The 27,608-nt window shown below is 39.2% G+C and overlaps 1 protein-coding gene across 1 annotated transcript in view; it reads right to left on the bottom strand.

Moving 5' to 3' along the window:
• Positions 1–2,279: 2,279 nt before the first annotated feature.
• The window catches only part of Kcnd2 (potassium voltage-gated channel subfamily D member 2), a 484,738-nt gene continuing 459,409 nt past the window's right edge, over positions 2,280–27,608 (bottom strand). The window contains exons 2-6 of the mRNA XM_041675451.1: positions 19,911–20,073; positions 9,622–9,717; positions 8,803–8,895; positions 5,916–6,163; positions 2,280–4,900 (exon numbers count right to left, since the gene is read on the bottom strand). Coding sequence (XP_041531385.1) covers positions 4,723–4,900; positions 5,916–6,163; positions 8,803–8,895; positions 9,622–9,717; positions 19,911–20,073 — 778 coding nt within the window. The 3' untranslated portion in view covers positions 2,280–4,722. The remainder of the gene's footprint in view (positions 4,901–5,915; positions 6,164–8,802; positions 8,896–9,621; positions 9,718–19,910; positions 20,074–27,608) is intronic.

Raw genomic sequence — 27,608 nt, 5'->3', positions numbered from 1 at the left:
CCAGTGTTCATCCAAATCTGTGTCTGCCTCTTTTGCTCTCCTGATGCCATGAGCTCAGACAGCTCTTCCCGGGCTTTGGAGTGGCCGTAGATGATCTAGAACCATCTTTTTTTTTGTTGTTGTTGTTGCTGAGTTCCTAGATAGAAGCTTCTTTTTAGATCTCCTTCCTACCAGGCCATATACATTTCTGTATGATTAATTATGTAAACTATTTTGAGGTATGGTGTGATGATTCTCAGCAGTACAATTACCCTTGGAGAAAATCCAATTCTAATAACTTCTTTTCATGGTCTCTGAAACTATAATATGAAACGTGGAGGAGAAGTTTCAAGGAAAGAGTATTTTTCTTTGTCCCAAATATGAAACCACGGTAGCGAGTTCTTCCTTTGTTTTGAATTTGTTTCATTTTCCTGGGTTTTCTCTGAATAAGAAGACCCCACATGTTGACCTTTTGCCCTACACAGAGAAGATTTCATTAGCATGGTCGAATGATTTGAGACAGCACTGTAAGACCAGTATCTACACATAGTACTTTTTAGGGAAATGTCCTCGGGAGATGAAGTCAAGTCGGTCTTGAGCAAGGCAGAACTTTGCAGTACTGGCCGTGAGTAGCAGGGAGACACAGGCTACTTCCACCCATTGACACTATGTAATTCCTTGAGGAGATGTGACCTACCTTTTACTCTCTTTTGTTGAAAATAGATTTTTTTTTATACAATACATTCTGATGTAGTTCTCCTCCCTATGCCCCCCAGTTCTTGCCTAGAATTCTACCTCTTTTATGTCTCTCCTTAGAAAACAATTAGGAATCTAAAGGATAACAATAAAATAAGATAAAACAAAACAAATACACAAAAACATTAAGAAGGGAATAACCCAAGAAATGGCACACGAAACAGATATAGACCCAGAGAAAGACTTGTTTCCTACTGTTCACACATTCAGGAATCCCATAAAAGCACAAAGCCAGAAGCCATAATACATAAGCAAAACCCGTAGGATGAAATAAAATAAAAAATATAAATGAAACAAAAGTAAAAAAAAAATGTCCTGACATGACATTATGGGACAAAGTAACACCAACAATGATTGATCATTGGATCTTCTCTTTCTTTCTTCCTTCCGTCCTTCCTTCCTTCCTTCCTTCCTTTTCTTTTTTCTCCCTTCTTCCCTCCCTCCCTTTTTCTTTCTCTCTTTTTCTCTTTCTCTCTTTCTTTTTTTTCTGGTTGTTCAAGATAGGATTTCTCTGTGTAGCTTTGAAGCCTGTACTAGAAGTTGTTCGGTAGACCAGGCTGCTCTTGAACTCACCATGTGAATCTAGTTTCTTAATAGTTATTTTTCTTAGTGCTTAATGCAGTATCCAGTTTATGATATGTACTCAGGAAATTGAGCTATGAGTAGAATAAATAGTATATGACAAATGAATTTCTATAGAAAACCCAGAAGAAGAAATGGCTAGGGAAAGGAGGAAGCAACCAGAGTAATTAATGCTTGAAGTGAAAAGAGTATAAAGCGAGCAGTAAATAGCCAAGCATTAAAAAATGTGGGCTAATTTCATGGGAAAACCTTTGCCAGAAATTTAATGATTACAAACAAGTTGCTGTTTAAATTATTAATTGCTTAGAAATAAAACATAATGACTTGATAAAAATAGTTTAAATTTTTATTTTATTTTTTTAAATGGTTGTATTGGAAATTCTGTTGGGGTTCACACAGTTTAATAACTATCCTTACTCCCATGAGTTAACAAAGGAAACACCGCAATAACTCTTTAGGGAAGATGCATGTCTGCCCTACGAGACTCAGAGGACTGTTTTTATTCTTTTGAGCAATGTTGCTGGCAGACATGAGTATGACTCCCCAGAGACGATTTCCAAGCTATTGCTGAGACTGAAGGTAAGGAAAGAGAGGTGCAATGAACCCTTCAAATGCAAGACTGACTCCTGAGGAGCTCACAGGCCATCATGGAAAATAACTAACAAGAATATGGATACTGTATATCCAAAATTACAACATACAGAAAGAGTGAAAATAGTCTCTGTACTAAATGGCTTGCCTACTTTCCTTCTAAAAATTCATTAAAATTGACGTTCTTCCCTATCAAGCCTCTTCCTGGTGTCCTACTGTTGGAGAAAAGCTTAACCAGTTTAGATCACGGTGAACTCCTGAGTTCTTTTAGTCTGCTTGAGCACAGAGACCTCTCAGATTTACACTGAGTGCGACACACCTTTTGTGAAGGAATTAAGTCCAAGAAGAAAGGGTCCTAGGCAACCAGGTTGTCCTGTTCAAGCATGCACGTGTTTTATTTAAGTATTCTCCAAAAGTCTATTTTTCCAGCATAATGCAGATATTATGCTATCCTTTGAAATAAGATATATGAACTTCAAACAAAATTGTCAAAAAACAATGACCTTAGTTACTCCATATGATACACAGAAATAATTACATTTCACTTACAATACAGATGCACTTATCACAGTCATCAATAGTCATTCACCACCAACACAGTATATTTTCAAATCACCTAAAACATCAAAAAGTTTTTTTTAATTTCTTTTCTGTGAAAATCTGCGGAAATCAATAATTTGTGATAAATGACAATTCAAAAGAGGAAGAATAATTATCAACCAAAATATGCTAAGTGTATTTCATTTTTTTTACTATTAAGAACATGAAAATAGAGCTTCTTATTGGGAATCAAATAATGTTAAGTGTTCCTGATTGTATTTTTTTCTTAGTCTATACTTTAAAAGGTTTTTCAACAATTGCCATCAAAGAAGTTTCACTATATATTTGCTCTAGAAGCACAAAGTGACAAGAGGCAGGTGTTAATAGAATCGTTAGTATTTCCGCCGCAGGAAGGTTAGTAACTTTTTAAAAGACACACCAGGAATAAAGCCAGGTCTTCCCGAGAGAAAGTTGAGTTCCCCTCCCTGACACTCAGCTGTTTAGGAAGATCTACTGTGTGCCTAGCACTGTTCTAGAAGCTATTCTATAAACGGGACTCAATCATTTCTGGCTTTATCTGAAAATAGTTGGATTAATTCCTTTTTATGGTAAATTGTGATAAGCATTGATATCAAACCTCTATGATAGAGGAGTAATTATTAACTCTTTCCATGAATAGAAACTAAGCTTTCGTTCTTACAGTGGTGGCTTGAAATAAACATAACTTTTCATGACATTAAGCTTTTTTTTACACTGTCACGTGCAGACGTGTCTGCAGATATTCAAGGGTGAAAAGATAGCAAGACTTTTCACTAATGTACAAAGTGGTCAGCTTCACATCTTCACACTTCTGTCCTGACTTTGCAGAGAACTTTGTGCCTTGTGATACAGAGCATCGTTTGAGATAAGTTGTTGCTTTCTTGGATGGCTTCAAGAGCCTGCTCTCATTAGATATTGCTACATAAAGCACTTCAGTTTGTCTCTGCACCTCAGTTGTTCTCAAATGTATTCAAGATCTGAAGCAAAATAAATAATACACTGAGACAGAAGCTGAGATCCTCGGTCTTGTGATTTTTAGTCCCATTTAAGTCCTCTCATGAAATACATATAGATGTTTCCAGGGTCTGTGTTTTCCACAAATAGTATTTCATGTCAACTCCCTTACTCTAGTTTCTGTCAAGGGGATTAATGGCAGTCTACTTATAATAACCAGTTGGGAAATATAAACATAGGAAACTTTTTTTATTTTACTACAGTAAATACTAATCCTGTCATTAATGGGTAAACCCAGTAGAAAGACACTAGAAAGATCCAGGAACAGATAAATGCGCTGGGTCACTGGAATACAGATGACCAAAGAATACTACCAAAAAAACATTTAGGACACAATAGTTTTGGATTAAAAAGTCACCTAAAGCCTGGCCACACCAGAAGCTTTTCTATGAACGTGGCTCTTACTGTATCTATTAATATATTGAGAGTCCAAAAAGAAAATCCTGATTCCTGATACAACAGATATAGAATGAGTTATTACAGTTTAACAATGACTAGGTGCAAGGTTAAACAATAATTAATACTGAACTACCCAAACACTTTAGATTTACTAGTGTGCATCCCCATGAGAAACACCGCAGTGCTAAAAGGAGTTTATGTGCACAGCCCATCATGGAACATGGACCATCAGCTCATTGTAAGTGCACAGAAAGTTCCTCTTTCTACAGGTATAGTTTATCATGCCTATTCTGAAGACAACATAAGGAAACTGAGATCACTGCTCCAAAGAATTCTAGCATGCATTAGGATGGTTTCCTTCAGTCCATACACATGGATCGTATGAGTTTTTTCATCTACGATAATCTTTGCCAGAGCCAATGTTCATGGTTTTAACAGGAAAAATTTTTATCAAAATGTTTTCCATATTTTTTTTTGTTTTGCATTCAACTGGAACATTATGTTCAAAGATTCATTTTGTTCATTTTATTAAAAAAGAGTTCTGATCATAAGAAACATCAACAGATGGTGTTCCATTGTGCTCATTCCCAAAGTCAAAGGACCACAGAGTCTTCCTCTGTGAGCAGGTCGAACTCTGTCTCAAAATGCCCTTTGTTCTCCTGATTCATATCCTCAACTTCGAAAGCTTTATTTTTTTCCACTTCCAAACTTCTTGGTTTACTGTCTTAATCTGCAAAAAAAGGGTTATTATTTCTTCTTTCTTCTACTTTTGATTCTTTTCATAGTCAGGGTTCCAATTCTCTTAGACCTGTGACAATTGTCTTACAAAGCAGACACCCTGACAATATTTCCTCCCGAGTACTCTGGAGACTCTGGCCTGTCGTCACCTTCTGGCGTGGTTACTGGAGGTGTTGGGATGCTTATTATTGCTGTGGTCACGTAAGGTTGTTCACAGTTTAGTTTAACGCATTCCTCCATTTTGGCATTTAAGCTGGATCGGCTAATGAGGGAGAAAAGTAGGTTTGAATAGGTAAGCTATTTAAGTTTTTTTTCCTTGTAATTGAAGAATGTCTACTTTACTACTAGTAAATAGTATTTGAAATACATAAACAATACCATATTTAAAACGATACATATTATCTTAAATGTTAGTAAATAACATGAATTATATTCCTAAAATCATGCTCAACTTAGTTCAATCAATTGTTTCTCAAAGTATATTCTATACAAATATAAAAAGGAGCTCAGATAAGAACTATATGTCTGAGATGAGCAAAGTGAAACAGTATTTTCTTGGGGGGAGGGTGAAGTCTTTGAGAGGCTTAAGGTGCCAGCATGGAATGTCATTTCATAGAGATTTTATAACATTTCTGGCCATAAAATCTTATAGACAGTGTTTTATTGCAATGCACAGTTCCTTGAAAGTAATCCACTTAATGATGGTTTTATAAGACCCTCAACATAACAGCTCTAAGTATCTAAAACGTAAAGCTTTCTCCAAGTAATAGTCTTACCACTTGTAGAAAGTGAGACAACTTCCCATGTCACAAACTTTCCGTGAGGACAAGGAGGAGGGAGGAGGAGGGGGTCTGAGGTTGGGTGTCTTCCAGGTCACTCTGGACTTTATGTGTTGAGACAGGGTCTTCTGATGACTCAGCAACTCCAATTAGTCTAGCTACCCAACTTGTCCCCAGGATTGCCTGTCTCTGTCTCCCAAGTGACAGAATTATATGCCCCTGCAATGTATGCCCACCTTTGATGTGGATTCCAGGAGATTTGAACTCAAGTCCTTAGGTTTTCATGGCAATCAATTTATCCAGGAAGGTATCCCTCTGCCTCCTAATACTTGACCCTTACTGAGTGCTTTCTTTGTTTGGTCAGTTTTGCCTCCCTTGTTTCCTAGTCACTAGGACTTAGAGAACATATCCGTTGTAGCGTGATTGCAGCAAACACGGTCTAGGAACCAGGACAGGCATTTTTATCCTAAACCCGGATTACAGGGCAATCCCTGGTACCTGTTGGATAGCGGGGTTCTCTCCACACATCGGATCTGAATTGTGCTCAGCTCCTGCACACTACCTCTATGGCTTCCCGACACGTTGGCATTAGGAATGCGGAAAGATTTTTTGTGTCGCCGGGAGCAGCAAGTGCTGGTGATTCCTTGTTGTGAAGACATGGAGGGACTGTGGCTTGAAGGACGGTTAACTGTGGCAACTTCCATACAGCTTTCTTCAAAGACTTGCTCATCCACAAACTCATGGTTCTGTGTGAGAGTGGGATGAAAATGCAGAGAAATGATTTTTCTCTAATGGAAAAGAGATTAAATATCACCATTTAAAAAAATTGGTTAGACTTGATCCAATAGGTAATAATAGGACTGTCCAAAAGACTAAAATATCAAAGTAAAAATTCCTCTAGGGAAATTTTTTCGTGCAGAAGAATCTTTCTAGCTAGATGTAGAGGCTGACATGAGCAAGCTGATTCCATGTTTATTTATAGGCCAACATTTATTTTTTTTAAATATCATTTGTTAACTTAAACATAAAATCAGGATATCATAAGCTTATAAAATCCTCTTAAATAAATATAAATAATATTCATAAGGAATTTATAAACTCCTAGTGACTTTATTATGCAGACTAAACTTATAAAAAGTGACATCTGCAACAGAATGTCTTAAGTTAGATTGCCAGTCACATATTAGCAAATACCTTCATTTTCAATTAGACAGTGAGAAACCTCAGGCAGTCCTGTTCCTTTTGATGCTAGCCTAAGATTCTCAAAGTGCAGACAGCTATTATTTATTAGTAAAGAATGTAACATATGTGTGTATCTCACAAGAGATTAGCTCTAAGCTTTGGTGGTCTTTCCTTACCCCTATTAATCACCCTTTCTATTTTCCTCATTCCACACTCAGGACAAACGGTCAGGTGCATCATTTCCCATACCATGCTTTACAGACCACATACAAATTTTAATTTAAAAATAGGGAAGAATTACCTCCTGCAACGCCTACATGCGAATTTTGCCTCAGAAATGTTAGAGCAAACATTCTTTAGCTTGACTTACTGGGGAATGACTTCAATTACTATTTTGTCTCTCTGTGTGTAGAAATAGCCTTATAATGAAAGGCTTTGCACATTTTAGATTTCACTTAACCATCCCTCATCCTAAAATGTTAGGAAAACAATTGAAGCAAGTCATAGTCTAATGGGAAATAGATTGTTTTAGTTATTCATTTTGCCATTTCTTTGCTGAGAGTAGCATTTTGAAGTACATAGAATTCAACATTCTACTGTTCAGAGTGCAGAGAACAAGGATTTGGTGACCGAATTTCATGTTGCTTTTTGTTGCACAAAGGATTTATGATCTGGGTTTTTCTCTTCCGGTGCATACGCAGCACACACGATAACAGTTGTGGCACACAGCAGTTGGACTTATCTCGTCTGTAGTGGAATCAGAGAAGCTGGTTGGCTTCTGGTTGCTCTCTATTTTTCTGGGTAGCTCAAACTAGACTGTATTTCTTGGCATTAAAGACATTTTATTTTATTTTTTTTTAGAAATATCTTTCTGTGATAAAATAGTGGCAAAGACAAAAGAGTGACAAATAAATCTATTTTTAATCTACCACCCGACTTCCAAAGTGTTCTCCGATTACATTCGACGTGCATGTATGGCTTTATTTAAAATTTAAATATAGTCATGTCACTTCCCTAATTAAATCTCTCAATTTTCCACTTCTCATGAGATGATCATCACAGCGCAGGACTGGGCCACCATCTTTCCTGCACCTTCTAGTGACCTTTGGACTCTTTCTCTGCCTCCTCTCCCAATTGTCTGCTCTCTTTCTGCTTTCAGATATCCTCTTGTAAGGGTGAACCCAAGCCTTTCATTGCTGAGCCATCTCTCCACCTCTTACATTGTCTTCTGCTTTCTCGAAATTCATCTGCGTCTCTCAACCTCCCAAAGAACCGATAGGCACCCAGGAAGGCTTTCTTGACTCTGCCTACTCTTGACTCCTCATTGCTTCACATTTTGCCCGTTCCAATGTTTAAACTGCTCACTGTCCCTCCCCAGCACATCCATCCTTCCTGTTTTGTCTTATCAGTGGGGGCTAGATGGTGGTGGAGTTCACAGTGCTTTCATATCTTTGATCTGGTTCACTATTGGATACAGAATAGGCAAATGATATATATTTTCTGAATGTCTATCTGGATAAACAGACTGATGAGTGACATGTTAGAATTTAAACTATTTATACTGTGTCACTGGTGAGTGAGCTGACCTGATTCATAAATGATAAATTCTTTGTTCTGTTCCATGGTCACAGACTGTGATGCACATGGACACCTTTGCTGTGGGAAAATTTTCACAGATAATAAGCAAGCCAGGAGACAGAGACTTCTCTTTATCTAGGGATACTCTGAGATTATCATTTTATTGTACTAAAGATAAAATTTTTAAATATCTATCTCTAGTCATTATACTTGTGAATAAAAGAAATATGTGCTTTCTCATCCTTTCTCTCCTTGTCATTTTTGTGACAGCTTTGATAGCTTCTTTATTTAGATATAAGGGCACTTGAAATTTTATTAGTTTTCCTGTTTAAATAGTTTTACACACACATATGGTATTGGAAGATATCTTTCACTCTTTATTCATCTGGTATCTTGGATGGGACTTAATGCAGCCAGCCACTTAAGGCCAAGCATCTATAATAACTATAACAATTTCCAAGTTGAATTGTAACTAAGTAATTTCAATTACTGCGGAATTGTCTGTACCCTTGCTTTTAGCATACTTTCGGGAAATGCAGAGGATCTCTGCTTGGAAAAATCATGTTTGCACAGGTGAGCAACATTGCAATCAGGGTGCAAGGCCGCTGTTCTGCTGTCTCCTTACCGTGGTTTTCTCCAGGCAGTGAAGCAGGTGGTGATGCTGGGTCTCGAAACTGGATCCGGATTTGCTAACGAAGGCTGGTTCGTCCTCTGAAGACTGCAACACAGGGAAGACACGGAACTGCCTTTTAATTTGGAAGTGAGGGGAATCTGGGCTCCCCATGGGTGCAGAGAGTTCCGGCCTGCTTTCTGAGTCTAGCTGGCAACACTTACTCATTAAAAATAGACAAGTGTATAATTAAGTCTGGGTAATCAGCAGGTTCATTTCCATTTTGTCTTTTAAGACTGTACCTTCTTGAAGCAAAAATGGAACTCCGTATTAGAGTATTATCGAGTTTATCAGGAGTTTGCCAAGTTCTGCTGTGACCATATGGCCTTTGTAATAATTGCTGAATGCTGTTTTCTCTTCAGTGGAAGTAGAGAAAGATATCATGTCTCACTCCAGACTCCTATCAAAGTGTACATATATATATATATATATATATATATATATATATATATATATGAAATAAAATGAAGTACTTGAATGAATGAGAAGTTTTTACATTGTCCATTTCACAGTGGACAGGATGTCAGTGGACAGCGCAGAGCTGGGATTCCTTAGTGAAAACAGAAATCATGACCACTGCAAGTATGTCCTAGCACAGGCTCTAAGCTCTTATAGGCAACTACAATGTACAGTGGAGAGTTATAAAAATGTCATTCTGTGTTTCACTAGTCATTGTCATAATCACCCACAATAAAATCATAAGGTTAATTGGAGCTGAATCACGACCATGTTGATGAGCCCATGGTTACCGCGAAGTGAAGGGTTTGATTGTACCTGCAGCTGGTTGCTGAGTAGCCCGTTCCGCTTGCTCTGCATGTAAGCATTTGCGCTTCCGCTTTTGGCTGCTCGGATCCTGGCCAGTCTTGCTTTCTACAGGGGAAGAAAATCAAAGATATTCTGAACACTGGTGAATTCTGTTTATAAGTCAGAGAATGAACTCTTTGAAAAGAAGTTATTATTTATGGTGGTGGTGGTGGTGGTGGTGGTGGTGGTGGTGGTGGTGTGTGTGTGTGTGTGTGATGTGTGTAGTGTGCATGTCACAGCTCACATGTGTGGCGGTCAGAGCACAACTCTGACAGAGATCTCATGCTGGTTTCTGAGTTTTAGACTCAGGTCTTGGGATGCCAAGCCTTTACTCAGTGAGCCCTGGTGGTTGCCTGCAGGATTGCATCCTGTGCAATTCTACAAACAACAGCCATATTTTCAAAGTAAACCCGCTTCCCAGCTGAAAGTATTCCAAGCTGTCCTCCCAGTTTTGAGTGCTTTCTTAATAACTGTCTTGGAGATGTCTGAACTTGGGCAGTTCAGAATTAGGATTCATCTTTATAGTAAGATCAAATTATTCTGTTATTCTTTCAATTTTTTTCAGGAGCAAAATAACAGTATCACTTGACTTATACTTACTCCAATCTGTGTAATGTGATGAAGTGGAAACCACAGGCCCAGCAAAGCCGCTGTCAACTCTTGTTCATGACACTTGTTTCTTATTGAAAATTTAGTAACTTGTTTCCAGGAATGAGCTGAGACTTCCCCTCCCTCCTTCTCTACCATGTTCTTGTTTCCATCTCTACTCTCTCCCTCCTTTCTTTCTTGTTCCTCTTTTTTCTCTCCTATCTTTCCTTCCCATTTCTCCCCTTCTTCCCTCCTTCTCTCCCTTCCTTTCCTCTCTTTCTCTCTTTACCCCTCTCCTTTGCTCCCTATCTTTCTCTAAATTCACTATTCTTCAGTACTGAGGTAACTGATTGTTTCATTTACAGCTAGGCTATGAAATTGATCAATGGAGAGCCCAGGCTGAGTAACACAATACATTATCTTAACATCCTTGAATTTGGGTAATTTGATGTCGGCACAGGTTTGTTCATTGATATATTCACTTGATTTTTATTTTACTCGTGAATCTGTTGAGATAAAGTATGCAATGAGTCTAACCAAATGGATTTTAAAAAACTGCTAAACTTTCAAAGCATTTCCCACAGACTGCTCTCATGTTTGGAGAATTTCGTATGATTATCCAGTTGGTCACAGTTCCAGTGAGCTTGTCAGTGCAGCATTATCTACCACGACAACCGGTGGTGAGCTTTCCAATCTCTGCTACATGGCTACCTTCTGACTATCGTGAAGGAAACCTGATTTCCCACCATGGACAGCACATTCTGGGGACCATTCCTTATGACTAAAGGGTAACAAGCTTATGCAACAAAACAAGGGGGGTGACTTGGTCAAGAAGTTTCTTGCAAACTTACTCTAAGAAGTCCACTCTTCCTTTTATAAATAATCCATAATCACACTACCTCAAGGTCTCAAGGTCTAGAATTCTGTTTAGTGTAAAAATTCAAAAAGTGTTTCCATTCTAAAAGTAGAACAAAGATGTATGCCATGGAAAAAATTGCTAATATCACAAAGACACACACAAGGCAACTAGTCTGACTCTTGGTCATTCTCTGTAGCCAGGGGTGTATGTCCTGTCAGGAGCTAAGTACATGCATGTACATATCTTAATGCAGCTGGGAGGACATGAAATTAAGTAGTTTATTTAATTACTACACCGGGCAACTTCATCTAGGAACATACACACAGATGACTACAAATTTCATGGCGGTATGATATGCCACTGTTCCAATAAAGTATGCTTTATTTAGTCAGTATTGACTAAATATTGTTTTCTTAAGTACTGAGAATTGAAGCCAGGGTTTTATGCATGTGGGGCAAGTGCTCTACTGCTGATTTATATCCATGGTCTTTTCTATTTTTTTTTTAAATTTTAATTTGGCAGGGATTACACAGGGGATGGTGTGTGGAGGGAGGGCACATAGGAAGAATTAGAGGGAAATAATATATTATTATGTTTAATGCCCTGGAGCTGAGATTATAGGTGGTTTTGAATCACTTTATTGGAATGGTAGGAGCTGAATTCTAGTCCTCTGGAAAAGGTGCAAATACTCTTAACTGCTGAGATCCATCTTTTCAGTCACTGTGTTTCATTTAATACTTTGAAGAAAGGGATTTTCTAAGTGGGAGAGGCTAGCACTGAACTGGTCTCACTTCAGGCTCCCGAGAAGCTCGGATCACAGGTATGTTTCAGCACAATTAACTTCTATTTGCTGTTGTTTTGAGACAGGCTCCTATGAAACCAAGGTTGGCCTTGAGTATACTAAAGAGCTGATGCTGGCTGTTGGAAGGCTTTGCTGGTTCGCCAGAGGTTTCAGGCTATCACGGCCTGGCAACTTTTTTCCAAAAGACTGATGTGGGATGGCCTTCTGTATGCTGTGAATATGTTTTCTTACCATTACTTAATAAAGAAGCTGATTTGATCAATAGCCAGGCAAAACAGAACCTGGTGGGAAATCCAAGCAAAGATAAAGGGAAAAGGAAGGCAGAGACTGAGAGATGCCAGCAGCTGCCAGAGAAGCAAGATGTGAGGCAAGAAGCCACAAGACTCGTGGTGAAATATAGACTAATAGAAATGGGTTAATTCAAGTTGTAAGAGCTAATTAATAATAAGTCTGAACTAATAGGCCAAATAGTTTGTAATTAATATAAACCTCTGAGTGTTTATTTGGGAACTGTTTGGCAGGAGAAAAAAAATTCCAGTTACAGGAGACTTCCTCCCTCCCCTGCAGAAACTTCCTGATCTCCTTTCTTCTATTATCTGGGTAGTGGCCCTGGACCTTGAGAGCTGACCTTATCTAAATGCTGTCTCTAAACCAGCAGCCTGGTTTATCTTTAGCTTGACCCTTGACACAGATTCCTGCTAGAAGACTTATGCTATGAGCTCGCTGTAGAACCCTACTGCCATATACAAAGCCTTGGGATAGGAGAGTGCCATTTAATACAAATTAGGTTTTTGTCCCCAGGCTCCCCAATCCTATATATTCCTTATTCTCTGGAATAAAGTTGAGCTGATTGACTAAGTCTGTCTCCAGGCTGGCTGTCTCTCTTGCACTCACAGCCCTCCAAACCCTATTCCCTATTTCTGCTCCCTCCACCCTCATGGACCAGTGCAGTCAATGACCTGGAGGAAGAAGCAGAGCCACAGGTGACCTCAGGATGGTCATTGAATTCCTAAACCTCCTTCCTCCACTTCTCAAGTTCTGGGATCGCAGGCATGCTTGTCAATCAAAAATTTAAAGTGGACTTTGACAAAGCAAGCAAGGCTGCTTCCTTTGAACATTGTGGTGACACACTTCAGATGGCAGACATGCTTTCGTTCGGGAGGGGAGACACACACACACACACAGAGACAGAGAGACAGACAGACAAAGAGAAAGTGTGAGAGAAACAGAGACACATACACAGAGAGACACACACATACAGAGAGAGAAAGAGAGAGAGAAACAGAGACAGAGACAGAGACAGACAGACAGACACACAGACACACACACACAGAGCAAGCTTTGGCAGGTTTTATGGACTTTTCATTTCATCTGATTCTTTGAGAGGGGTGTTGAGCTGTCTCAAACACCATTTATCAGCATGGCTTAGGTTCTCCTCTTTCTTCCTTCACCCTTGTGCTTTGTGTGTGCCGATTCCATTTTAAAATAATGTACTGAATCAAGATCGTTTCTGAACATAATGGGAACAACTGACAAATTTCATTTTTGTTGTCAGTATACTGCTTAGATCACTGAGAATATTTCGTCAGTACTGGGGAATTAGAAGTTGGAAGGTATGAAGAAAACCTTTGCCTTCAAAGGCTGTGAGTTTTCAGACCAAATTCCACAAAAGAATGGCACAAGCGTGCAGGGAAATGGCTTAGAATTGCCCCAATCAATGGCAAAGAAGCTGTTTACCTATTGATTTCTAGAAAGTGCATCTGGTGATTCCACTCCCTTCAGCTGCTCAAACATTCATTCCTTAGTTGATCCACCACCTCTCTTCTGTTCTGCTTCCCACCCTCCCTTCTCCATCTCCTGCATTTCTTTTCTTCTTCCCTCTCCTTCTCCCCCCTCCATTTCCTCCATCCCTACTGTCTTGTATATTGCATTTCCTATACCACAGTCATCTCTCTCACCTATTCTCTAAGTATTAGGCAGCAATGTTGAGTAATGCTGACTTTTTTCTTTGAAACATGCACCATAAACAAAACTGCTGTCCATCACAAAAGAATGGTATATCTTTTATCACATAATAAGAAGTTTATAAATGCTAGTTGTAGCAGGAGGGGCTGCTTGTTGGTTCCTGGCCACCCAGCTAGCTTAGACCCAAAATAATCACATAGAAACTGTATTAATTAAATCACTGCTTGGCCCATTAGCTGTAGCTTTTTATTGGCTAACTCTTATATTCATTTAACCCATTTCTATTAATCTGTAAATCGCCACATAGCTGTGGCTTACAGGGTAAAGTTCCCTTTGTCTATCTCTGGTAGCACCATGGCTTCTCTTTGACTCTGCCCTTCTTTCTCCCAGCATTCAGCCTAGCTTTCCCTGCCTAGTTCTGTTTTCCCTCCTGTAGGCTCAAAGCAGTTCTTTATTAATTAACCAATAAAACACATAGACAGAAGACCTCCCACATCAGCTAATAGCAACCACTATAAGCATAAAGAGTCTTAACCTTCTGTAAAAAAGTGAGGAGAAGGGAGAGCTGGCGGGCTGACCAACCCTGCAACTACCCAGGCTGCAAACCAGGGTTATTTGTTGGCCCACCCTAATATCCACCCCATTTGTGATCAGCTAGAGTATGTGAAGAGACTGGCCTGCAGATCCAAAGCTGCAGGATTTCCACAACACAAGGCAACAGCAGGATAAAGAGGAGGAGCTCCAGTGAGGGCGCAGCATCAATAGGGTAGCAGAAACTAGAAGACTGGAACCAGATCAATGATTCTTTGCAATGGACAGTTGCAAGTAACAAAAGGGTTTGCTGCATGACTCACTATGTTACACTACAGCTTCCATGACAAGATTCCCTCTCCCTTTTTTATTTTCTTTTTTTTCCCCTCTCTTAAAATATTCTTTGTTGCAAGGGCAGAAAGCAGATACAGAAAGATGGGAAATGAATGGGACAGAGATGTATGATGTGAAAGACAGAAAGGGTTAAAAATTTTTGTTTTAAAGACAGAACATCCATTTGTATTAAGCCATGTACTCTATTAGTAAAAGAACCACCTGTTCATCTGTCTTAATTTCATCCACAACTTTTCTTTCAGTTTGCTGTACTACTGTGAGTTAATTGGCTTAATGCATCCCGTGGAGTACCATACCAAATACCTGTTGAATCCTAGCCTTTACCATCTGTGATTATAGCTTTGGTTCCAGCAGGTAATTGCAAGAGATTGCTTTACAAAGTGGCTTCAGGAACTCGCTTTTCATGTGGCCTACACAGTATGACAGTCATAGCAATACTGGCTGCGTAATGAGAGGTTAAGAGAGAACAGTCCCTTCAATCCCCTACTTGTGCCCTGGAGAAAATAGCAGCTTCTTGCAGTAGCAAAGTACCAGCAGTCAGAATGCAAATTAGGATGAGGTTTTAGTAAATGTGTTGAACCATGGTGTTACTGAATCAAAAAAAATATTTTCAATACTTTGGGAAAATAGAGGTATCCCTGGCAGTCTAGTGATTGAAAGAATGTCTCTCATCTTACTAACCTGAGACAATTCATCACTCCTAAAATATTGGCCCCCCCACATTCCCTGCCTAAACCAGGTGGTCCAGACATCACACCAGAGTTTGTTTCTTCCATTCACTGCTCAAACGTTCCATGTGGATTTAGCACACCAAGCGTTGTCCGTTCTGAAGGTCTGAAGGAGTTTATTGGATTATTTCCATCTGCTAAGGAAAACAGCTGCCCCAGAAATGAGTCAAGCCAAAGCCATGCAAGATGCGAGTGGAAGACAACATCTTAAACTGTGTGCTATTCCCAGTTCTAACGTGTGGGTAATCCCAGAGAGGGAGCCTTGGCAAGCACAGTGCTGGGATTTGGCTCAGTGGAATGAATAAGTGAAACGAACAGTGAGCAAGAGGACTCACAGAGAGGCACACAGGGGACTATGTGAGAGGGCATCAGAGGCAAGGTCATCCATATATATTATATATGTTAATATCTTAATGTATATGGATATTCAGATTTTATATATTTGAATAATGCAAAAGTTTTTCTGGTCTTGGAATTAAACCAATAGGTGTGTGATCACATGAAAGACCTCTGTAAAACTGAAATAATGATGCAACCTTTGCAAGAGATGATGAATACAATGACATGTTAAAATCCTCCATGGCATAGTAGAAACTCTGGATGGAGACAGTTGTTTTGGTATTATCAGATTATCATTATTGTGTGGCAAATTCACGTTAGCTTTGAACAGGCATACGACTATGTAATCTTATTCATAGTTCAAAACAGGATAACTTCTGGCTCCAAAATATCACCCTTATGATCTAGTATTCTACCAATTAAGATTTACTTCTGGCAAATAAACTATATTTAATATGCTGACTTTTCAATGACTGAATAAAAATAAATCTAATGAAGTGCAGTTGGCAGTAGTTGGGGTAGAACAGGTTACCACAGTTGGTGCCTGTCTTCGCTCCCAGGTTGGTATTGAGTAAAGACTATCAAGGGTTGAGAAGAATGGAGTAAATGATGCATTTGCTTTGAAGGTGGGAGTGTGTAGGAAACAGGACTCGGTATGCGGAAGGGCCTAGAAGGGAAATCCCCTGACAGTACCGGCAGTAAATCTCTCACACACATGCAATGTATGTTTCCTTTCTTGTTTAAGGTTGGAGCCAGCCACAGACCCATACACAGAAAACAACAATTTCATAATACTATTTTAATTGGTCCATTTGAGTGTTGCTGCTATTGAATTGTTCCTGAGTAGCCTGCTTGCTTGACTGAATTATTGGTTATTTTTCTGCACCTGTGATACCTGCTCACCGACGATCCAGACACAGATTAACATAAATCATCTTAATCTAATGGAAATATAGTCTGTTCTGTTTCCAGTCTCTCAAGATAGAAAGTAGGAAACAGTCCTTGGTAACTTATTTTATTTAATATACACGTTCGTCCTGAGATTATGCTTAGTTTATGGGTCGCAGGCTTTTTACTGGGCATACTATATTAGGTTATTTTGTCTGGCGTTATTAAGTCTATTTCTCTAGTAGTCACATGCAGAATTCATTACACTGTGGCAGAAGTTTAGAATATAAACAATAGTTTTAAAATGCCAAAAACACATTCATGAAGTACAATTGTCAATTATTGTGCTTTATAATATCACATCTATTTAGCTTTGGTCTTCAAATTAATTAAGGTATAAATACTTGCAAGCATTTTCCTCACTTTGTAACTGGTCCCATCATGGAGTTTCAACATGCTTGTCCATGCTTTATAGCATGAGTAAAGTATAACCTCTCACAAGGTAACTCTTGAGGGAATGGTCATGGGCTTGTGTAGGTACAGGCAGGGCACATTCTGCAGAGAACACATTTATAGCATCTATCAGAGCAGGCTTTCTTTGAACTTGTTTAGCCTTAGAATGGCTTGCTTTAAGGAAATCCTAATATTAAAAAGATATTCTCATTTTTTTGTTGTTATACATGATATTCTTTGAAGAATAAAAACAACCCACAGCTATCTGTGCTTCTGATTGTTTGAAAGTAGTTTTTATACTAACAGAAGGCCTAGAATGGAGACAGGAAAATGGTCGGAGTTAAGCTCTTGGGAGGATGATCGCTTTTTCAGACAGTGTCTGTGAAAGCCCTGGAGAGGGGTTTTGCTGGGTGGCTAGAGCCACTCGAAAGTCCCTTGTAGAGGTGCCTGGACCAGTCCTCAGAGCTCTGCTCCAGATGTGTCTTGCAAGGGATGGGAATGGCAGAGAATGCCTGTTCATCTTGCTCGTTTCCTTCCTTCTTTCTCTTTCTTAACATTTCCAGTCTAGGGGATTATTAGAAATCCACATAAATGTTGTCTGAATTATTTATTGCTGCTCTGGGTAATAATTTAAAGCTAGTAATTTGTTCACCAGTGTGGGAGTGATTTCTTTCTAATCTGTTGCTTCCATTGGTTAATTAATAAAAAAACTGCCTAGGCCCATTTGATAGGCCAACCCTTAGGTGGGTGGAGTAAACAGAACAGAATGTTGGGAGAAAGAAAGCTGAGTCAAGGAGTCGCCATGATTCTCCCATTCCAGACAGACGCAGGTTAAGATCTTCTCTGGTAAGACACCTCGTGGTGTTACAGGGATATTAGAAATGGGTTAGATTAATATGTAAGAGCTAGCCAATAAGAGGCTGCAACTAATGGGCCAGGCATTGTTTAAAAGAATACAGTTTCCGTGTAATTATTTCGGGTAAAGCTAGCTGGGTGGCGGGACACAGCCTGCTGCTCCTATTACAACAGAGTGGCATTACGCCTTTGCCTTCACACCAGTGGGGGAGGAATTCCTTAAAGCAAGCAGCTCTAATGTTGGCCAAACAGAAAGAAAAATGCTCTCCGACCTTGTACATGAATGAGGTCTCTGCAGAATGTGCCGTCCCTATAAGGAATCACTGAAATTATCCAAGGGTTCCCTTTTGAGGGTTTAGGCTTCACTGGTGCTACACATTGCTGACCACCATGTTTAAACTCCATTAGGAGACCAGTCAGAAAACCAGTAGTTCATTAAATTGCTGGTGATATCTTGCAGGTGCACGGAATTATCTAGGTTGTGCACCAAATGAAATGTAGTTATGAATGGAGTTTGGGCATTTTAAAGTTGATGCTCTGGAAAGGGGAAAATTGCAGTGGCCATGCAGAATACTGCAAATGTAGCATTGTAAGTACAGAGAAAGTCCAAGAAAGATTTCCAAAGTGATTTCTAAGCAGCAGGGACTCTATCAAGATGACTCTTTTGATGTAGAGCGAGGAAGGCATATGCACTAACACTCACCCAGTTTTTCTGAGAAGCAGGCAATGTCACTGTTAAGTGTTTTATTAAACTTAGATTTCCAAATCAGATTTTCGTGGTCTTACCAATCAGTCTCAAGATGGTCCCAAGAGAAGGGAACTATCTGATTCAGGAAGTAGAGAATAACTAGTTTATGCCCTTCCCCTTGCTCAGACTGGCATACACTGAATTTTTTGGTCTTCAACTTTTTAGTTACATGATCTTATAATGGCTTGATTCCTAGAAACTTTAGAATTCCCACCCATTAAGTGGGCAGAATGATGGCAACCAAATCCTGGAGTTTGGTGAAGACTACATAAATGATGATTTGAATATTACACCATTTCTTGGCTCATAGGGAGTCATCAGTAAACACTGAATATTGCTAATTATAAGTTACTATAAATTAACTATAAGCTTACACAGATGTATATACTTCTGCGAATCATCATAGTTTTCTGGTTTCTCCACTTTACACACAAGCATATACTGGGATTATTTTTAGAGGGATTAAGTACCTTGAGTAAAGTTCAGAGGTACAGGAAACAACTAGAAAAAAAAACTATTAGGAAAACAACAGCAACAAACCAAAAAACAAAATCTCAGGTCCAAACGCTCAGGATTTTCCCATTTCCTGTCTCAAATGAGAGAAAGAGCTGCGATACACATCTTGGTTCTCATTCACAGCCCTCTCTTATTTGGAACCTATCTGATCTCTGCTGGATAAGGACTAAATGAATTAGATCTAGAAGTCATATTTTAATAATGATTCTTAACCATATGCATCCGAATAAACTGTTATTAGGTCTGTTCACAATTACCCCCTACCTCCTGCCCCATCACAGCCATTCTCTGCCTACTGTTAATCTAAAAGGGGCTGTGTGATCAGCTTTGGCTAAAGCAGCAGACGTGCTAGGGTCTGGCGCTACTTCACGAAAGCCCATAGGAGGCAGAGTGCGAGTCATCATGCCCATGACCGTAGCGGTGCAGTGCATAGGGAGTTTCCATTTCTAGACTGATAATGGACCAGTAGCATGGTCTTGATCTATATCCACTCACACTAGTGAAAACACAATACCTTGTTTTAAGCCTCTGAGATGGTAGATTTTTTTTTTAATCATTAATCTATTACTGAATGAACGACGAGGATTTTAAAGGAGATGGTCACTGCTTGCTTTCAAGGAGTTCAACGCCTACCTTCTGCGCCCTTCGTTTGTCTGCTCGTTGGTTTTGGTGGTAGATCCGACTGAAGTTGGACACAATCACAGGCACAGGTAACGCAATGACTAGCACTCCACTCAGAGAGCAGATGGAACCAAATATCTTCCCTGCTATGGTTTTCGGCACCATGTCGCCATACCTGGGTCAGAGGAAAAATAATTGACATAAGTCACGGGCAACAGTTCTTTCTGTTCCAAACAGTTCTCTTCGTTTTAGCTTTAGGTCAAATGATTCTTGGGAATCATCTTTATTTCTACTTCATGACTATAATATGCAAGGTGTCAAACTAGTAAGTGAGAAATTATGAATATAGACTTGCAAAAATTACCTTTCAACCTTGTAGAAAATGATGATAACATTTCAAAACCCCTCAGACTAGCAAGTATTTAAAGCCTGATGATGTCATAATAGTTCTTCAATTTGACTTTTATATAATGTGGCATAGTTTTTTTTACATTTATTAATAGTCAATATTTCTATGCTGGAATTTATAGTCTAGATGACACACTTTTCCACTTAATTGTTTTCAACACTGGACGGGTGATGAAATTTAAGCAGGAGAAGTAGGACAGTATATCACATGTCTTTGGTTTGCTCCAACCATTGTGAAAACAAACCTTGAAAGATTCCCATTAACCTTCACTTGTGATATCCGATAGTCATTTCTCGTGATAACCTTACCAGTCCTGTGCTGGTGTGTGATAGCTGACTGTTCTCTGAAAGACTTTGTTCTTTGCTTTGGTAGTTTTTACCTTCTTACCTCATTGGGAGCTCCTTTCTCATCTTTTCTGGCTTCTTTCCCCTTATCTGATTTCTAAAGCTTTGCATAATTTATATCTCAGTTTTGAATCCTTTTGCCTTTTCAATCACCGCCATAGCTTAAGGTTGGTTTTCTGTAGAAGTACCCTAATTTGCATTGACAGTCTCGGTGGTTGGATCTCCTGTACGTGAGACTCCTACTTTCAGTGCTTTGGTCTGATTATTTCAAAACCTGGATGACTAAAAGTCAACAAAACTGCAAACTAGACAAAACAGGCCTTGTCTGTTTCTAGCGTCCTCTGTCAATTCTCAAACCAGTTTTCACAGTTTGCCATCTATAGTTAGCAAAACTCTCCCACGCTGACCCCTCCACATTCTTAAGCATCACTTACCGAGCTACCCAGTCCCGATTAGAGTCACGCCTTATTTCCAGTTATCTTTTCATCTCTGACTAAGACATTAAAAAACCCATGTAGGTTGCTTTCCTCAGCTTCCATTTGGCCACTAACCAAGCAGAGAAGCTTGTCCACCCTTCCCACATTTACCATAATATAACTCATGGACTAGAGCTCTGCTTTTAAAAAGCAAATTGAAACTCATCCCCTTTGACTCCAGATTATGGTAATAGCATGACTATTTAGTTCCTGGCTACTTTATACTAGTTTCTGCCACACTCCCTGTCCTGTGAGCACACATTTGGCCTTCTGCTTTGTGTGTGGCAACACTTAATTCTTCATTCCAAAAGCTATTTTCAATTCATGTTATTTATAGTCGCTATTCCTTTCTTTAATCATGTTCCATGACAACTTCTCATTTTGTTACTTTAACAGTCCACATGTGATATAATACATATTTTTTTTGTTTGTGATAATGGGGATTGAACATTGTACGTGCTAATCAGGGGTCACATCACTGAGCTACATCTCTAGTCTGATATTCTCTCCTTATTTTTCATTCTTCATAAAAATAAAGTTGAAAGAGTGAGAGCTGGTTGACTTTATCTCTTTCTAGCATGAAGTAGGCTCTTACTGTATATCAGTTAAATGCATTCATTGTTTTCCTCTTTAATAATAGAGGTTGTCTAAGGCTTAATTCTTGGGAAAGAATACTGCATTTCCAGGAATTTGTTGGGAAATGATCACCCTTACTAACATGGTTCGTGTGAGAAAACATTTTTATGTTAACCTGTAGATGGGGAGAAGCTGGCCGAGGACAGGGCATGACAGTAACAGACAGATGCTCACCAGCATCGTATTTAAGGATCCACTGGGGCTCTTTGAGTCTTTAGTTACTCATTCTAGTGTTTGTAGGTGATCAGAAGTTAAGCTAATTCATGGTAATTCCAATTCCTGCACCAGAATGTCCGTACAGCGTTAATTATTGCCCAGCTTCTGTGACTACATAACTGGTGCAAGATTTCTGAACACGGCCCAGATCAGACATTGATTAAAAGTCAAACTGGTAACAAATTAGAAGTGTTTCCAGCAGCATTCGCTCGCGTGGCTTCAGACACCTTCACTGTGACCTTGGCTCTGCTCACGCCCCAGCAGCGCTTTCCCCAACACATGCAGACACGCAAGCTACAGTCAGAACACACGTAAGTGCTGGTTCCCAGGGACTTCCTTCTCCACTACTGTCTGAAGTTTCATGCAAAGTCATTGAACTCATGCATCTCTTCTACTTACTCAAAGTCCCAAATGGTACAATACGATTAGTTAGGAAAAGAACTAAAGTGAATCTACATATATTTATTTATTTTTTTTTCATGGTTTTTCGAGACAGGGTTTCTCTGTAGCTTTGGTGCCTGTCCCGGAGCTAGCTCGAGGCTGGCCTCGAACTCCCAGAGATCCGCCTGCCTCTGCGTCCCGAGTGCTGGGATTAAAGGCGTGCACCACTACCGCCCGGCTATATATTTATTTTTTATTTATCTATGTATGCATGTGTGTCTGTATATACACATGCATGCATCAATCATCTATTTGACTCTTTATTAATCTTTTCATTTTTCAGTTTATATAGGCATGACAAAATTACTAGTTTTTAGGCACAACATATTATAAATCAAATTTTATTAATATCCATTCATTTTCTTCATTTGACATTTTTACAAAAATTCTACGGCATAGAGATCTCAAAAAAGGAAAAATCATTTTTGCGTAGTATTGAACTCTAAATGGCAGATGACTTTTTTTATTCATATGCTTTCTATTTGACTTGAGGACTATATATGTGTGTTCATATAATAAATGAAAAGCATTGTAATGCTTCACTTTCCTAGTAAAGTCATGGCTTTTCATGTGCAAATCTATTTTCCATGAATACTAAGAGGGAAGGTAGAAATGGTATTTAAAAAACAGTCACACATGCAGAAGGGATCTTCATCCAAAAGGAAGAAAATGTTGTTGTTAAAATAACCCTGATGTTCAGTTTCTCCCCTGCTCATTTTGTTGTTCAATGATGAAAAGTCACAAGTTGCCTGGTATGAGGAATAGAAAGAATGGCTGGATCCCACGCAGGTGCAGTGAAGCCCAGAAGAATCATGACTGTTGATGGAGCCAGGTTCTGGGTCCACCATACTGTGTATCAACTACTAAACAGTTAAAATAAGGACAGCTTTATCTGGGCAGAAATAAGTTCTTAGAGGTATATTTGAATGATTACTGCTCTATTCTCCTTTCTCCTCTTCTCTCCTCTCTCTCTCTCTGTGACTGATTTTTGTGTGTTTGAGGTTTTATTTTTATTTTTATTTTGGCTTGAGTGCTAATCCAAGAGGTATAAGAAACAATTTCTTCTGACCTGGAAACTGGATTACTTATTAACCAATATTTCCATCCCTTAGGGTCTCAGTGGCTATGTTATTCATGGATTTTCTGCCATCCACTTGCAATCTAGAAGGATCACCGTTTGATGGATAGTTTTTTAGTAGCTGCAATGTTTGCAAATAGCAAATGACTTTTTAAAGCGTTGCCATATAACACCTGCTTGTGGTACAGAACTTGTTTGCCAGAGGGGCCCTGGTATTAATTTCAGTGGTAAGATTTCTCTTTGACATTTTGAAGTCAACGTTTGCCTAAAAGCTATGCTGATTTTGAGCTTGCCTATTTTGCCCTAAGAGCCAGTCATTCTCTCCTATCTAGTTTGAGAACTTTACATACATTTTCCAAGTATTGTGAGCCTCTATTAACCGAAGGAGGGGCAACTAGAAGATTCTCTTTCACAACTAGAGGTCTTGACTGGAAATAAATCGGTATTCAGGGAATTCATGAATGAAGATCAGAGGGGTTGTCCAGAAGATAGTTCTACCCGTTCACATTATTTCCCTTTCCTTAGATCTTTTAATTTGTTTGTTTGTTTGTTTTGCTGGAGAGGGAATCCTCACTCACGCTGGGCAATCACTCTATGACAGAGTCCTTAAGAGTTGAAAACCAAAGCAAAGCAAAAACAATTAAACTAGATTCTCTTCCATAGCTATAGGTCTTTTCATTAAGTTATTTATCACGGATGAGTAACATTTAAAACACGATAACAGTTATGGGGATCTGAGTGTCATATATTGTTGATAAACGTTTGAGTTCAATTGAACAAAAGAATGGCTCTCAAATTATCGCCATGATTTTACAACTGCATAAACACTAACTGTCCACTAGGGGGCATAAAAACCTAAACGAAAGTGTGGAAACAAACCAAGGTCTTTTCTGGTCTTCACAAGCTGAGATCCGGAAAAGTATTTCGAGTAAATTGCCTGCACAGATCCCTTATCTTGGTCTACACAAGCTCAACATTTAGGATATATTTTGGGCATCTTATTACTCTGGAAATAGTGAAACAGCACAAAAATCCCACCAATTTCATAGATTACCCAATTTCAAGGTGCTGCCAAAAGGATGCAGAGTAATCCTGACAATATTTTGCTTCTTCTAAAGAGATAAATCATCTCCTACAGTGTGTGTTATCACCAAAGCACAATTTTAAACAAGAAACTTTTTACTAGGACCCTTAGGGTGAACATGAGGGATATTTAAGGACAGGGTGTGCATAAAGGGGGAAAGGTGGCAGAGCTTAGATGCCTTCAGCCCATGGGCTGAACATTTTCACCAGGTCCATGTAGCTTCATTCAGCCTTACTGACTGGGTTTCACTGGCCTCTGACTTTTTAACAAACAAATTCTCATCTCTCATTCTCTTTCTACTAGCTTTCCGCATTTTGCATCAAGAAAGGAAGGCTTTCAAGTTCATAAACGGAACAGATGATTGTAACGTCATGTCCTAATAAAGTATTTATTGCCTAAATGAATGCCAACATGAAAAGACTTTATAGTCCTGTCTGAAGAATGCTTTCTTATTTTCAAAGAAGCTTTTGATTATTTTTTAAAGTTAAGACAGCATAATACATAATTGATTATTGTGAGGCACACGTTGAAAGCAAACAAAATTATGGCTAAACTCCAATAGGAATGGTTTTCCCAGCTGTGGGATAACACAGGGTATTTTCTCTCTGCCTTGGCCCTTGTCTTTCTTGTCAGGAGTCCACTTTCGGCTGTATTTGAGTCTGCTTATGCCATTGTTTGGCAGGAAAGCCCTAGATTCTGTCACCTGTAAGAAAGAGCCATGACCCCAGTAGCGTTTCACCTTTGGACCACTTGTTCCCCTGTGCTACTTATCCACACACAGACACCACATATTGTAATAGACACAGAAACCTTTTTGTTACCTGAACATGGCATTTTCCTCCATCACTCTAAGACCAGGTGTGTCTAACCTTTTGACAATATACACAACATTATCATTTGCTCATTAACATTGTTCATAATCAAGAACTGTGAAATATAGTCACAAAAAAAGCACGTTAGTGTTTTGAGTAACTTTGCAGTTTTATGTTGCCCAGCACTTATAACCGTCCTGGGGCAAGTGGAAACTCTGGGCTGCAGATTGGACTTGCCTGAAAGAATATAACTCTGTAATTATGCTCTTTCTAGAACAAACTTATTTGCATTCCCACTACATGAATCTTATGGGAAAACTACAGTTTAACCGTGATAAATTATAAATATCCGTTCTCACTTGATGAACATCTTGACCTTCTTCTGGGGGTCCAGTAAGTCTACCTACTCTCGCTTTCTTTGTATTTTTCAACTAAAAAACCACAGTTAGTTTTTCTTTTTACAGGACTGGTCTCTCTTGCTAAACCATGATGCCCAATAGGTCAAGGATAATGTCATCATCATAAACTCAACTTTAGTACAAACCTTGTCTATTGCTCAACAAATAGTTGGAGCACAATAAACATTTATTGCTTAAATAAACCAGTCAAGGTGATGCGTGATGGCACATAAGAAATATGAGAGGGACCGAGAAGAGATTCTTGTCTCCTACTCTCTTTCTCATACCCAGGAACAGGTCAGCTCATTAATTTTTCGGTTCCTTTCTGGCACTGTGTTTAATGCCCAGATAACTTGGTTCAATTCCACATCAATGCATCATGCTTTTTGTATCTACAAGACTTGCAATCTTTAAACAAGACAAAGGTATAGAGACTATACACTTCCCTACTCCCTACATGCCTTTATTGTCACATGTTTAAGACAGGTCACTATGGACAGCATTTTGAAATGCCTTGACATATTTTTGGTAGATTTTGCGACCTCATATGCTCAGCAATTGGCATGAATCATGACTCTTTGCTATCTTAATCTCTCCCATCGTCCTGGGAAATGGCTGACTTTTTCATTTTACTGGTCTTGCTGCTGCTAATCTTAGACTGTGAGCACTAGCAGTCTTCTGGAAAGATCACTGTATGGTGCTCACTTTGCCAAGCTGGGTCCACCATGGTTTTACTTGGGGAATGCATCAGGGGAATGTCATTCACCAAAATAAAATTATCCCAGCAAGCAGGTCAAGGCTCCCACAAATATGATCACTTTGTTTGGGGCCAGTTTCCAGGAAGTGCTACTCAGTGCTATGAGGCTGGTTTGCACAGTGGCTTTCTTCAGTTTCCTGCCTCTGTCACTTCCGCCTCCGTTCCTCAGTTTGATAGAATATCACCTCTGTGCAGGAACCCATTCTCCCATCCTTCCCTGAGGTTCTTTCTGAAAGAGCAAATCATGATTGCTTCTTACAGTCTTGCTCATCTGGCTAGACCTCTCCATCACTTGCAGAGACCATGGAGATGTTTCTTTGGAAATTATCCAAAGGCCCCTTGGCACCTTTGCCAAAGGCAGGGGAGGAGGAACTAGCCCCTAGGTTTAGGCCTTCATCACATACATTTCAGATGTTAGTCAGATAACTGAAAAGCCAGTAACGGAATTATTTATTGTTAATGTTTTCATTTTATCTCACTTGAATTCGAATAGTCTAAAACCTATTAGCTACTACAGGCCTCAAGACACTTTCAATTTGCGATTAAGTATTTACCTATTTTATTTTCAACTATGCTTTTCAAATTACTTATGGATTATCCAGTGATGACCTAACACATCTCTAATTTCTAATTATGCCCAGACAGTCCTGATAATTTTGCAAATTGTCTGGTTTGTAGGTCTTACAGAAAAGAATACATAAAATCGCAACTGCTTGTGAGACTGTGGGGCAGAGAACGAATTCCTTTTGGAACCTGCAGTATCTGAGGAGATGGGATAATTCCAAGCCATATGCCTTCCAACAGTTCTGGCAATACAGCTCTATTCCATCCCTTCTTCTTCACCCTGTCCCCTGGCCTGAGCCCCTCCTATTCTGAAGTGCAGGTCCAGGTTAAGTCTGACCACCTTAGACCACATTCTTACAAGCCATGAGTCCAAACATAAGGTTCACCTTGGTCCATAATTTGCGCATCTTTTGGCCTAGCCACTAATTAGAAACTTGATGCTAAAAAATGTATTCATTTTGTGTGTGCGTGGAAGTTCAAGGACAATTCGTGGGA

Source organism: Microtus oregoni, unplaced genomic scaffold (genome assembly GCF_018167655.1).
Source record: "Microtus oregoni isolate MIOR12 unplaced genomic scaffold, Mior012 000026F_ref0000081, whole genome shotgun sequence".
Classification (NCBI taxonomy): domain Eukaryota; kingdom Metazoa; phylum Chordata; class Mammalia; order Rodentia; family Cricetidae; genus Microtus; species Microtus oregoni.
This window is presented reverse-complemented; position numbering and strand designations above follow the sequence as displayed.